Raw genomic sequence first — 15593 nt, forward strand, 5'->3', positions numbered from 1 at the left:
TATGGAAACAAACATAAAGAAATGCAAAATAATAAAAGTCCTATTTATACAGCAACTAAAACCAAAATTAAACCAATATGAGAGAACACCTTTATACCTATACTAATTAATAACCTAACATATACTGCAGCGCCCCCTACATTCTTGTACCCATTACACTCTCGTCCCTAAGACATGCTTCACAACAGTCAGTTGCAAACTCTCTTTGTTAACCTGAAGATGGCCTAAGAAGGTCGAAACGTTGTTCTCTACTTTATTTTGATAAAAGTTTTAATACCCATACCAGCCGTCTTAAGATACATTGGAAAATATATTTAGAAAATGACATTATCTTGACAAAATGGATGAATAAACCTCAGCTTTTTCAAAAACAGCTATTTTGTTTTGGTGGATGAACATACATAGTTTTATTTTAATAGAGTTAGAATAATTAAATTTACCACTTTAGGTTAAAAAATGAACATGTCAGTGAAAATACTGCAAGCAATCCTAAAAGATTACTGGTGATGCTTTCACAATTACTTTTATGAATTAGTAAACAAAATAGATACTTTCTCATCATACTCATGAATGTCACACAGTTATGTTTATCATATGTTAGTAAGCAAATACAATGTGTGTGACGACTGAGTACACACTTGACAGTAAACAGTGACCATCAAAATCCCACTCATTAACCTGTCAGAATAACATTTTACAAAAGTTGCAATTTCTTTCAGAACTATTTATTTCATAGAAAGTGTCTTACAAATCAAAATTTGATTACCAACATTTCTAGTCTTGTAATGGAATAGTACTTACATAAACAAATAGTATACTGGCCATTTCAAAGGAAAAAAAAATTATTGATATAAATATTCTAAAATTTTAAAGTAAACTACAACATATCTTAAGATGTAATTCTCATGTCATTCAATGAACACTAATATCTCCTTCAACAAAAAATATTTTTAATCAAAAACCTGTACATTCTTGTCATCTGGAACTTCTAAGAAGTAACTCATGCTTTTGCTGACTATTGCATAAGAGCATCATTGGAACTCTTGTTTTTCAGAAAAATGAAATAAATGAATGTTGAGGCACTTCTGACTTTATGCAAATGCTACATCCAAAGTCATCATCAACAGGAATCCAAATATTGCAAACCAGGAAGCAAAACTTCCATTCCCACTGTAAAACAAGAAAATACAAGAGTTAATATTTCACTTTGTCATGATGAGATACACTTCACTAAAACACTACTGTATCATGCTAATCAAATAAATATTAAGACAAAAACTGAAAGATGAAAAAAATACAAGAAATAAACATCATTCTATTTTCAATTGAAACATTGCATGATCAGTGTTTTACACAAGTCAACTGAAATTTAACAACTGTCGTCTGCTAAGCATTAACTATTACAAAAGAGATTGTCAAATACAACTTAAAATAAATAATTTATATTACTTTCAATCAACAACATTTTCAGAACTTCCAAAAGACGAATATTGCTTAAAAGTAAAAACTACTAAAACCAGCTGAACAATGTATCTCTTCATTGTAATGATTCTTGGAAAACAGGATTATGATGAAAGATAAGTATAGTTACAAGTTAGTGAGAAACAGATAATTCTTGAAAGGAATTATTAAAATCATAAATGTTAATCTCTCAGCACAGTGGACTACCTGTGTTCTGCCCACTGTAGAGAATCCAACCCCACCACATGATTAAACAATATGTAGTTAATTTCTAACAATAATCACTTAAATGCTTCCATGGCAAGACCTCAGCAAACAAACAGCACATTATTACAAGTAAAACAAACAATAAAGAATAGATATATACCAAAAGGCTTTTGAACTGCGACAGACACAAACAATCAAAACATATTAGTGGTTTAAAATTAGATATTCATAAGTATGTAACAGTACAATTAGTCAAGGGGTGATCACTTTTATGGACCTCTGAAAGGTCAAATATTATGCATGGTTATGAAGCACAAAAATTGGAAGTTGTTTTAAGTAAAACCATCTTTGTGTACCTATAAGGAAGGAATGTATTTTGTTTTCCCTTTGAACAGCAACAGCTAGGGTATCAGAGTCAAAATCTGAAGTACAAATTAACCCCTAAGAATGGCCATTACATCCACCAAAACATTCTTTTGTTTGGATGTGTTATAACAGCACTTGCTTTAAGAAAAAGTTATTTTCTCACATATTGTATATGCAAAAAAATTACTGCTTTGTAAAGCTGAACTTAATATTTTAGTGTTCCATTCAAGTTCTCTAGACAGAAGGTATTACTGACTGGCTGGTAAATTTAAATGTCATCCAACTAGAAGCATGTAACTTGAAATAAAGAAATTCTATTCAGTATACTTCAAGGATAACAACAGTACATCAGGTGTCAAATAAATAAAAAGTATGCAACATGAAAGAAGTATGTAACTTGAAATAAAAAAACTATTCATCATACATCAAGAACAACAGTGGTGGACTGGGTGTAATGCAGGTGAGAAGTATGTAACTTGAAATAAAGAAACTATTCATCATACATCAAGAACAACAGTGGTGGATTGGGTGTAATGCAGGTGAGAAGTATGTATCTTGAAATAAAGAAACTATTCATCATAAATCAAGAACAACAGTGGTGGATTGGGTGTAATGCAGGTGAGAAGTATGTAACTTGAAATAAAGAAACTATTCATCATACATCAAAAACAACAGTGGTGGACTGGGTGTAATGCAGGTGAGAAGTATGTATCTTGAAATAAAGAAACTATTCATCATACATCAAGAACAACAGTGGTGGACTGGGTGTAATGCAGGTGAGAAGTATGTAACTTGAAATAAAGAAACTATTCATCATACATCAAGAACAACAGTGGTGGACTGGGTGTAATGCAGGTGAGAAGTATGTAACTTGAAATAAAGAAACTATTCATCATACATCAAGAACAACAGTGGTGGACTGGGTGTAATGCAGGTGAGAAGCATGTAACTTGAAATAAAGAAACTATTCATCATACATCAAGAACAACAGTGGTGGACTGGGTGTAATGCAGGTGAGAAGTATGTAACTTGAAATAAAGAAACTATTCATCATACATCAAAAACAACAGTGGTGGATTGGGTGTAATGCAGATGAGAAGTATGTATCTTGAAATAAAGAAACTATTCATCATACATCAAGAACAACAGTGGTGGACTGGGTGTAATGCAGGTGAGAAGTATGTATCTTGAAATAAAGAAACTATTCATCACACATCAAGAACAACAGTGGTGGACTGGGTGTAATGCAGGTGAGAAGTATGTATCTTGAAATAAAGAAACTATTCATCATACATCAAAAACAACAGTGGTGGATTGGGTGTAATGCAGGTGAGAAGTATGTATCTTGAAATAAAGAAACTATTCATCATACATCAAAAACAACAGTGGTGGATTGGGTGTAATGCAGATGAGAAGTATGTATCTTGAAATAAAGAAACTATTCATCATACATCAAGAACAACAGTGGTGGATTGGGTGTAATGCAGGTGAGAAGTATGTATCTTGAAATAAAGAAACTATTCATCATAAATCAAGAACAACAGTGGTGGATTGGGTGTAATGCAGGTGAGAAGTATGTAACTTGAAATAAAGAAACTATTCATCATACATCAAGAACAACAGTGGTGGATTGGGTGTAATGCAGGTGAGAAGTATGTAACTTGAAATAAAGAAACTATTCATCATACATCAAAAACAACAGTGGTGGACTGGGTGTAATGCAGGTGAGAAGTATGTATCTTGAAATAAAGAAACTATTCATCATAAATCAAGAACAACAGTGGTGGATTGGGTGTAATGCAGGTGAGAAGTATGTAACTTGAAATAAAGAAACTATTCATCATACATCAAAAACAACAGTGGTGGACTGGGTGTAATGCAGGTGAGAAGTATGTATCTTGAAATAAAGAAACTATTCATCATACATCAAAAACAGTGGTGGACTGGGTGTAATGCAGATGAGAAGTATGTATCTTGAAATAAAGAAACTATTCATCATACATCAAGAACAACAGTGGTGGACTGGGTGTAATGCAGGTGAGAAGTATGTATCTTGAAATAAAGAAACTATTCATCATACATCAAAAACAGTGGTGGACTGGGTGTAATGCAGATGAGAAGTATGTATCTTGAAATAAAGAAACTATTCATCATACATCAAGAACAACAGTGGTGGACTGGGTGTAATGCAGGTGAGAAGTATGTATCTTGAAATAAAGAAACTATTCATCATACATCAAAAACAACAGTGGTGGATTGGGTGTAATGCAGGTGAGAAGTATGTAACTTGAAATAAAGAAACTATTCATCATACATCAAGAACAACAGTGGTGGACTGGGTGTAATGCAGGTGAGAAGTATGTAACTTGAAATAAAGAAACTATTCATCATACATCAAAAACAACAGTGGTGGACTGGGTGTAATGCAGGTGAGAAGTATGTAACTTGAAATAAAGAAACTATTCATCATACATCAAAAACAACAGTGGTGGACTGGGTGTAATGCAGGTGAGAAGTATGTATCTTGAAATAAAGAAACTATTCATCATACATCAAAAACAACAGTGGTGGACTGGGTGTAATGCAGGTGAGAAGTATGTATCTTGAAATAAAGAAACTATTCATCATACATCAAAAACAACAGTGGTGGACTGGGTGTAATGCAGGTGAGAAGTATGTAACTTGAAATAAAGAAACTATTCATCATACATCAAGAACAACAGTGGTGGACTGGGTGTAATGCAGGTGAGAAGTATGTATCTTGAAATAAAGAAACTATTCATCATACATCAAAACCAACAGTGGTGGATTGGGTGTAATGCAGGTGAGAAGTATGTATCTTGAAATAAAGAAACTATTCATCATACATCAAAAACAACAGTGGTGGACTGGGTGTAATGCAGATGAAAAGTATGTATCTTGAAATAAAGAAGTTTAAGAATGACATTTCAATATTTATGTTTTGACAAAAATGTTATGTTCAAATGAATTTTCTATATTTTAAAATCTAATTTCTCAAAAACACAAAGACTCACCTCATTTTGACAATATTGTTCTAACAGAAGTTTAGCAAATAGCAATAAATCTTTGATTAATATGTTGCTGTGTGTTCTTTCATTGAGCAAGTTATTTTACAATATTTGATAAAAATAAAGCCAGCACAGTCCACTCCATAATGATTAATGTATTACTAACTGCTTTATGTTACTGTTCCTTGTAAACAGTTGCAGGCTTAAGCTTACAAGCAATGTTTTAATTTCAACAAACATCCACTGGCTAATAGTAATATGACTATCATACAAATAAACCTGTATAATTTCATTAATAATTGAAACAGTAACTATCATTCATCTGAATATTTAATTACATTTTGAATCATCAAATCAACTAAATATTTCAATAAGTGTTTGATATTCTACTTCCTCAATCAACTAACAACTAAATATTTCAATAAGTGTTTGATATTCTACTTCCTCAATCAATGGACTTAATGCTTCACTGATTCTCACATTTATAATGCAACCTCGTTTCTGAACCTTTTGCAAAATTTATCAATCACTAATATTAAAAACACTGTAGGAATATTTTTATAAATTATTTAATTTAAACGTTATAGGTACTCTGGTTAAAATCTAAGTTAAAACACTGAAAATACAGCTTTTTACAAAATTTTCTACAAATGTCACTATAATAAAAAACAACATAATTCTCTGTCAGGAGATAAGTGTAATAGTTTCAAAATGAGACCCAAAGCTCAAGTGCTTTCAAAGAGTTGACTATTCTTCTTCAGGAGAATAAAGGGTTATGTTTAATGAGTGTGATGAAATATACAGTCTCACATGTGTAAGAGGTTATAAACAAAACACTACCACCCAACAAGATGAGAAAAATATACCATGTACATCTGCCCTGAAACAATAACCTAAAACCAATTCTTCTCATGTTCTACTAGTTATTACCTAGCACCCAAAACTGAAGAATCTATACCAGATACTAAAGAAATCTTTAAACTTAATGATCAATTAATATCTATTTTTAGGAAAGTTTCTGTAATTTCTTTCAGAAAGAATAAAACTTTCCATTCATATTTAGTTCATGCTAAAAGTAAACTCTAAACCGACACCAGGTGGAAGTGAACTTTGCAATAAGAAGCGACGTTAAACTTGTAAGTTTCAACAATAAAAACACAAACAAAACACTTTAATGTGCTTAGACACTCTCTTGAAGACATTAAACTTATGGGTTTAGAGACAAATTTTACATGTAACCGAAACAGGGAAATTAAAGAAGCTTATTGGATAGCACTGTTAAATACTGTAAGTAAACTTGTAAGTTTCAACAATAAAAACACAAACAAAACACTTTAATGTGCTTAGACACTCTCTTGAAGACATTAAACTTATGGGTTTAGAGACAAATTTTACATCTAACCGAAACAGGGATATTAAAGAAGCTTATTGGATAGCACTGTTAAATACTGTAACACCAAGCTTACTGGATAGCACTGTTAAATACTGTAACACCACATGATATCAATGTCAGGGTTGTTGACCTTTTCAAGTCTCTCAATAGATTTCCAAAACTAAATTCATGATTACACTTACTTCACATTACTAGTGTTATTCTTCCTTATATATACATTGATTTGATTTCATATATATTGAGCTACATTATTATTTTCTGTGTTATTCTGAGTAAATCCTGTAATGTAGAAAACACATCTGCACTAGTACTGACCATAAGTAACCTAGAGATGTATTACAAGTAGTTTAAGCTGGAATAAGTCCTGTTAATGTAGAGGGAGACATACATGTACTAGTCTTGACCATAAGTAACACAGGGTTAGATTAAGTGTAGTTTACACTTAAATAAATCCTGTTCATGTCAAGGGAGACATACCTGTACTAGTCCTGACCATAAGTAACACAGGGTTAGATTAAGTGTAGTTTACACTTAAATAAATCCTGTTCATGTCAAGGGAGACATACCTGTACTAGTTCTGACCATAAGTAACATATGGTTGGATTCAGTGTAGCTTACACTTGAATAAATTCTGTTCATATAGAGGGAGACACACATCCTGACCATAAGCAACCTAGGTATGGATTATGTGTGGTTTGCAGCTGGGTAAATTATGTTTGTGTAGAGGAAGACACATCTGCCCTAGTCTTGATCCTAAGTAACCTGAGGGATGGAATAAGTGTAGTTTACAGTTCAGTAAATCCTGTACACGTAGCAGATATAACAACGTATTAACTATAGTTATAATTGATATATCTGAACTAGTTCTGACAATAAGTAACCAACTGAAGAATAAGGATGGTTAAATCTAGTTCATGTAAGGAAAAACACTTGTACTGACCATAAGTAACTTGATGAATAAGTGTAACTTGCAACAGGGTAGATCATGTTCATGTGGGAAAATACATTTTTACATTACTTAAGTAATCTGTGAGTGAATTAAGTATGGCTTAAGTTAAATATACCTTGTTCATGTTTAAAATTTGACTTAGGCACAAACAATGTCATAAAATTCTAAAAAATCTATCTGAATAAAAATATAGCCATTTTTAATATGAAATCTCTGAGTTAATCAGAGCTACTTGCAGTGTGAGTACAATCTCCACAAAATCTGAAATTGCACAAATACGTTACAGAGACAGGTATAGTTTAATCTGCTGGGTACTTTTATGTGGTTGAAAGTTTGAAGGGTGTGTTCAAGAGAAGAGTTCTTCTAGTGCTTATCTCTGAGTGACAGCTACTCTACCCCAACCAAACATAAGCTTCTCACCATCAATGTTTATTGCCCTTCAACAACTGTCCCTTCTCACGTTCCTCTTTCTGATTAGGAACTTGTGGAAACTTCTTGAAAATACTTAACATATAAATGTCATTCTTTGCTTCTGGCATTAATTTGTTTTGACATCTTTGCCAAGGTAAAGCCTTCTTTGATGACTTTAACAGCTTAATTTTGTAGTAATGGGTAAAACACCACATCTCCTGTACTGGTAACATTCTGAGCATTTAGCAACCTTGAACTTACATATCAGTTTAAAACTGAAGAATGAAGGTTAAAATAACTTGTCATTTTGGAAGGAAAGTTGTCTGTTCTCAGTGAAATTGCATGAAATTAACTGCTAACTTGGAGTCAATTTTTAGCAAAAATTCATTCACACCAACCACACCAAACTCACTTTTTACTTCAGGATTACTCTAAACCATGTAATTTATTGTAAAATAAGCTGCATCCTGAGATATGACAAATTATTTGATTAATCAGATGGAGAGCAGTTTGACAAATGTACTCTTGTTAAGTTAGAGAACACATGTTAAGTTATAGCATAACACTCGTATATTAACAAGTGTTGCTGTGTTTGACTCTAAATTACTAAATATTTAAAAAAGAAGTATTTATTTGAAATGTATCTGAATAATAGTAAAAAACACATTTGGAATATTATGCTCTCACCAAAAATATATGTTTTAAAAATTTTATACAGATTTAAATCATCCTTTAACCTTACCCCATATTAGCTTCAGGAATTATGTCATCAAAAACAACATATACCATAGCACCTGCAGCAAATGCTAAGGCATATGGCAAGAGTGGTTCTGCTATACTAACAGCCACAACACCTAGTAGACCTGCAACTGGTTCTACAATCCCACTCAGCTGGCCATACCTACAAGAAAAATATAACAATAATAGAAAAGCTTCTTATGTGTATGGTTTGAAACTTAACAGTAAATATTTTGTTTAAATAGGAAGAGTATGAAAGAAGTTATAATATATTAAAAACTCAAAAAAGGAGAAAAATCACAAATTTTCAACCACACACTTAATTTACTTAGAGGGTATCTTATAGACTAGTTATATTTTTCAGAATGAAATATGAAAGACTATCTGTGAAATGAGACTGTTCAACTTTACCAGTTAATTCATTAAATTTAAAGTAGGAAAAATGAAAATACATAATAATTTAAATTATAAACCTACTTAAAAAAATGTGTGCTATTTACAGAGATACATTTCTTGTCTTTTGACTATACTATACAATAATAAAACATACGTTATTCTAACATAAATTTAGCTCCTGTGTAGATAGAACAGTACTTTACTATAATAAAACATACATGTTATTCTAACGTAAATCCAGTTCCCATCTAGTGTTGCAACAAAATTATGATCTGCTGAGTTTTGATTGAATGTACATGGGTTTTATGCATACAACAATACAATTGGTTTGTGTAATATTTCATGCAATATTCTTTCCAGATTTAATCTCATACTATTTACTTTTTATACATTCTTGGTGGGGAATGCCCCTAGACCTCCATAGTATTAGTATGCAAATTGTGCTTTGCAAAATATGTGTTACCGTTTGATTTCACAAATTAGAATTCCTCTTTCAAATAGTCTGCATACGAGCCCGATTGATTTCCTCTCTTCTGTATATTTCAGTTTTCACACTATTGATAGAATTCATGTTTCAACATTATAGGATCTAATATTCCCTTAACTTCTAGATGGCTTCACTAGTAGTTTATCTGCAACTTTGATGGATGAAGCTCTATTGTCAACAGCAGATCTTCCTTCAGAAATATACATTTGCTTTGCCTTAGCCTGATCCTCATCTCATAAGATATCTATAAACTGGTCATGTGCTAAAGAATCCATCATTATGTGAGTAGAATCAAGTTAAGATAACTGAACAAAACCCTTTATAAATATTTCTCTAGTTTAGCTCAAATCTCTTCTTCCTTCCATACTCCTGATAACAAGAAACCCACTTGAAATAAAAATGTATCAAACAACAGCTGGTATGGGTATTAACACTTTTACTGATAAGCAGAGAACAACACTGTTCTTTGTTTGTCAATAAAAGTGTTAGTACTCATACCAATGTTCTGATATACATTTTCCTCCATATTTTGTTCCATAACTTTGGTCTCGATACTTTTTTCTAGTACAACACTGCATCTGTTAGATAAGGTGGTTACCAATACTTCATAGGTTTTTGTGGCTCTCAGCTGGAAGGTTACTTAATATTATCAGATTTGGTCCTTTTAAATAGGCTGCAAGATAGATGGCTTGTTGTTCACTATTCCACCGATCTATTCTGGGAACAATTTCAAATTAAGCCTAGTATGGCTCCCAGTAAACTGTGTTGGCCCATACTGAACTGGCTAGCTAAGTTCTGGAATTGCTTACTCCATAGCTGAAGTAGCCCAGAAAGGTTCTTCAGTATCAAATAGCACAGCAGTAGCGATAATAGTAATGATCAAACGATCTCCTCTTCCATATTTGTTCATGAATGATGTTATCAGTTGGAACTCTTGAACTTACAGAAAGAGGTGTGGCTGGTTTAATTGTTGCTTTTAATAATTTATTTACTAGATTTTATTGTATTGCCACCAATGATTTCTACCTCATTTACGTGTTTCTTCAGTTAACATTTAACTTTGTTAATTTTGTCATTATAACCTTGCTATACTTACTTACTTACTCGCTGTACTTACTCAATTTTGTTACTACAGCCTTTTCATACTTATTTCATGTTATTTATCTGTACATTTTCTAGTCTACCATTAATATTATCTTTGGACTTTTTTATTCCTATCTTATATTTATTTCATCTCTTGATATCATTTTGTTTCTTGTCACATTCCTCTTGGTCCTCTCTTAATTTTATGCAAATTTCTCTTTGTAATATTTTCACCAAAACAAGTAATAATTAACTCTTTGACCTCATGGTGGTCATCTTCACTGTTGAAATTCAACTTGTAATACATTCAAAGTTCTATTTTATTTTCATCAAAATAACATCACTTCTGATACCAATATTTGAAAATTGTTCATATGTTAGCATGAACTTTAATATTATCTGGTGAAAATAATTCAATATTTAGTCGAGATAAGAATAACAGGTGAGTTTTGATTCCTTCTTAACATTTCTTTGCAGGTTTTTAACTTGGCTGTATTGTCTCTGTTTACAGCCACAATACTTTCACTACATATTAACATTTCTTTACAAGTGTGTACATTTTTAACTCGGCTGTATTGTCTCTATTTACAGCCACAATACTTTCACTACATATTAACATTTCTTTACAAGTGTGTACATTTTTAACTCGGCTGTATTGTCTCTATTTACAGCCACAATACTTTCACTACATATTAACATTTCTTTACAAGTGTGTACATTTTTAACTTTGCTGTATCGCCTCTGTTTACAGCCACAATACTTTCACTACATATTAACATTTCTTTACAAGTGTGTACATTTTTAACTTGGCTGTATTGTCTCTGTTTACAGCCACAATACTTTCACTACATCTTAACATTTCTTTACAAGTGTGTACATTTTTAACTTGACTGTATTGCCTCTGTTTACAGCCACAATACTTTCACTACATATTAACGTTTCTTTACAAGTCTGTACGTTTTTAACTTGATTGTATTGTCTCTGTTTACAGCCACAATACTTTCACTACATATTAACATTTCTTTACAAGTGTGTACATTTCTAACTTGGCTGTATTGCCTCTGTTTACAGCCACAATACTTTCACTACATATTAACATTTCTTTACAAGTGTGTACATTTCTAACTTGGCTGTATTGCCTCTGTTTACAGCCACAATACTTTCACTACATATTAACATTTCTTTACAAGTGTGTACATTTTTAACTCGGCTGTATTGTCTCTGTTTACAGCCACAATACTTTCACTACATATTAACATTTCTTTACAAGTGTGTACATTTTTAACTTGGCTGTATTGCCTCTGTTTACAGCCACAATACTTTCACTACATATTAACATTTCTTAACTAAAACTAAACTAAACTAACGTGGCAGGGGTTCAGTTTAGAGAGAGAGAAATCCGAAGAGTTCTCTCTCCAACTGGGGTGTTCAGGAACTTTGTAGTTCCTCTTCGTCCCCTTTCGTGAATTGTTATTAGGATTAAGTGGTGGTTTTTTTTATTATTATTATTTTAATAAATTAATTATCGTTATTATTCTTGACTTTTTGGGTGGGGAATGTCTCACTAAATGGTCTTTTGGGTGGAGGCAAAGGTAGCAGTGGAAAGAAGGAAAGGTCGGGACCTGTCTCGAAAAGAAAAAGTTGGGTAGATGTGAACATGAATGTAATTCATTCAAGTTCAGATCAAATCAAACGCCCGATTCTGGGTCTGGCAAAAGGTTGCCTGGGCTGGGATCTAGAAATCAATGCCTGAAGATTTTGATGTGGGGAAGCGGGAGTACCCGAGAAAACCCACTTTCACACGACAGGCCGAAAGTTTTGCCTGTCGTGTGCCCTGTACCTGAAAAAAAGGAATTCATGTTAATAACATAGTTTTATGTATTTAGACTCTTTGTTGAGTGGATTGTGATTCTTGAAATATGTTGTATGGTGATATGTATTTTGTTGGTGCACTTGATAATTTGTGTAGTGATGCCGTTAGTTTGTTTCTGTTTTCTGCTTTTGATAATATTTCATAGAAAGTTCTGTTATTCTATCTCTTATAGTTGGTAAATTACTAATTTGGTGTAGATAATTTGTTGGTGTAAAAGATGGTAAACTGAATGCGGATTTTAATATTTTGTTTTGTTGCACTTGGATTTTTTTGGAGTGTGTTGTTTGACATGTTGTATGTTACTTGACATCCATTACTCTATTAGTGGGCCGGATGTAAGCCTTGTATATTTGTATAATGGTGTTGGTGCGCATTTTGATTGTTTACCAGTTATAGTCTTTAGATATGAAATCCTTTTCTTATTGATGAGTGTATATTGTTTATGTGTTTTTCCATGTTAGTTTTGTGTGAAAGTGGCGCCAAGGAATGTGATGTTTTTGCTCATGTTGATGGTTGTGTTTCCAAGTGATAGATTTATTTTTTCTAGATTTTTTCTTTGCTTCTTTAGTTTTCTATAGAAGGTGATTGCTTGTGTTTTTGTCGGATTTAACACGACCCTCCACTTGTTGCTCCATGTTGAGGCGATGTTTAGTGATTCTTGTACGCGAGACATGGCCATTACTGGGTTTCTGGAGGTGCTCCAGATTGCGATGTCATCTGCGTATTGTGAATTGTGTGTGTATGTTAGATTTGGAAAAGGTATGTCACTGACGAAAATTATGTAAAGAAGTGGAGAGAGGACTGATCCTTGGGGCACTCCTGCCGTTATATTAAACAATTTTAACATTTCTTTACAAGTGTGTACATTTTTAACTTGGCTGTATTGCCTCTGTTTACAGCCACAATACTTTCACTACATATTAACATTTCTTTACAAGTTTGTACATTTTTAACTTGGCTGTATGCATATGTTTACAGCCACAATACTTTCACTACATGAACATAAACACTGAATTATTTATACAAAGTAACTCAATGTGTTAACAGCTTAGAGATATCCAAAACGGCAGATATTGAGTGATTCACTTTAATGGCTAGAAAACAACTATTTTGTTTTTATACATCTTATCAACTGACTGTACTTACAATCTAGTACATTTAATAGATGTTTCACAAAATCTCTCATTTGCAACATTCCTAAGTATCCTAAGACTAACTCTGTGATAGTAACATTTACATTACAATATCAGAAAGATGTACAATGCAACTGAGCACGGACAATTTCAGAAGGCCACAATGCTTTAGTTAGTACATACAATATAAAAAGCAAAGTGTAATGCTTTTACATAAATAATAGTTTGAAACAGCAAATGTTTTTTTTTGGTTTCCACAATAATTTATTTTACACTGATCTACAATCTCAAATGTATTAATTATGTTTTAAAGCTTCATAATGCATTATATTAAAGATCAAAGAGCAAAACATTGTAATGTTTATTACAATACAGTATGGCTTCTTAATTGTGTTAATGCATAAAACTGTTTGTTAAATAAATCAATAAGAAGCAATAGATCTATTTGTAGACTTTTGTTTCAGTGTTTTATTGAGTTATATTACCTACTAAAACTGAAATATTATGCTATTTAGTTTGCAGTAACACAAATGGTACTAAAAGGTGACCTTGAGATTGTATTATCATGTGCCCAAGGCCAGATTATCTATTAGGCACAATAGGCACAGTGCCTAGGGCCTATGAAAATCTGAGGGCTTACAAAAACTATGGGTTCATGAAAATTTTCTTTAAAAGTTAATCTTAGAGGGCCAAAAAATAATAAACATAAAACACATATTTTACTGTAAAAACTTCATGACATCTTCAAGTTATGATATACTTTTCTGACTTATGTCAATACCAATGTCTTTTTAATATAGAAGTCACCTTCCAACATCACATATGGTCATCTTTGCTCCCAGAAAATGTTTTACTGGTATTTTCCCCTCCATATATTCTTTATAATCCAAATGTGTTTTGTATTAGCCATGCATTACACATAGAATACACATCAAGTTGTTCAAAAATATATACCATGCATTACACACAGAATACACATCAAGTTGTTCAAAAATATATCATGTCAATACCAAAAACTTTTCCAATAAGAAATTCCTGCTCCATGCAAAGGCAAACTCACGGCAAGGCCTTCTGGGAAGTTCTGAATGCCAATTCCTATGGCTAGATTTCTGCAAATAAATAAATTATCTATAAGTTAAATTTGTTTCACTCTGAATAACTGCTATAGGTAGCTCACTGAAACATTATATAAAACAAGGAGGTTAAAGGTTAAAGTTCAGTTATCTTACAACTAACAATGAGAACAGAAGACATATTTCAGTGAAAATATGAACAATGAATTATTTTTTCAAGTATGCAAATAAAAGACTAAAACATTAGTTCCAGCTATCACATAAGTGTTTGTTCATAGCAAATTGAGCAAAGGCTTCTATTATAAGCAAGAACACTTTACAAAATGTATATAAATAACTTAGAATATTTAAAAACTGAACATGATAACAATTAACATCTATATAACTCAATGAAAAAACAGAGCTGTATTTAACTACCAGATTTTAAAAACTTGTACTTCAATGATTTTCTGGAAAATGCTATAACCAGAAAGATAAACTAGAGAGATACTCAGTAAAGAGCATACTATCTCCATGCAACATTGGTCATATTTGGGACTCAAAAAAATATGAAAATGTGTCTTTTTATTTGTTAACATGGCCCATTTTTGGCAGGACAATGTAGAATAATATTATATGCAAGTCCACCAAGTTTTGTCAAAATGCAATAATTTTTGACTGAATTACAGAACAAAAATTGTGTGAAAAAGCAGTCTTGAATTAACAGATAAAGATTTTTTAAAATTTTTCATGACCTTGTGACCTTAAACTTAGACCCTCCCAAACTAATTATTTCTAAGTTAGATCATAGTTCAAATTTATACTATCTTTTGTTCAAATCCATTTAGTCCTTTTCAAGAAATCTTGAAAGGGATAAAATATCACAAACTTGAGACAAAAAATAAATGAAGACCATGTTAAGCCTAGTTCATTGTTCAGCCTGTAATTGAGAAGGAACATCAAATACTGGAGGCAGAAAAATATTATCAATATTCTTGTTAGTCTGAAAAGTTTC

The 15593-nt window shown here is 32.1% G+C and overlaps 1 protein-coding gene across 6 annotated transcripts in view; it reads right to left on the reverse strand.

The window, feature by feature from the left end:
- Positions 1 to 709: 709 nt before the first annotated feature.
- The window catches only part of Zip48C (Zinc/iron regulated transporter-related protein 48C), a 52494-nt gene continuing 37610 nt past the window's right edge, over positions 710 to 15593 (reverse strand). For all 6 annotated transcript variants that reach the window (XM_076477953.1, XM_076477956.1, XM_076477957.1 and 3 more), the window contains 3 exons: positions 14537 to 14635; positions 8559 to 8717; positions 710 to 1170 (listed from right to left, as the gene is read on the reverse strand). In XM_076477953.1, coding sequence (XP_076334068.1) covers positions 1092 to 1170; positions 8559 to 8717; positions 14537 to 14635 — 337 coding nt within the window. In that variant the 3' untranslated portion in view covers positions 710 to 1091. The remainder of the gene's footprint in view (positions 1171 to 8558; positions 8718 to 14536; positions 14636 to 15593) is intronic.

Source organism: Tachypleus tridentatus, chromosome 13 (genome assembly GCF_004210375.1).
Source record: "Tachypleus tridentatus isolate NWPU-2018 chromosome 13, ASM421037v1, whole genome shotgun sequence".
Classification (NCBI taxonomy): Eukaryota; Metazoa; Arthropoda; class Merostomata; order Xiphosura; family Limulidae; genus Tachypleus; species Tachypleus tridentatus.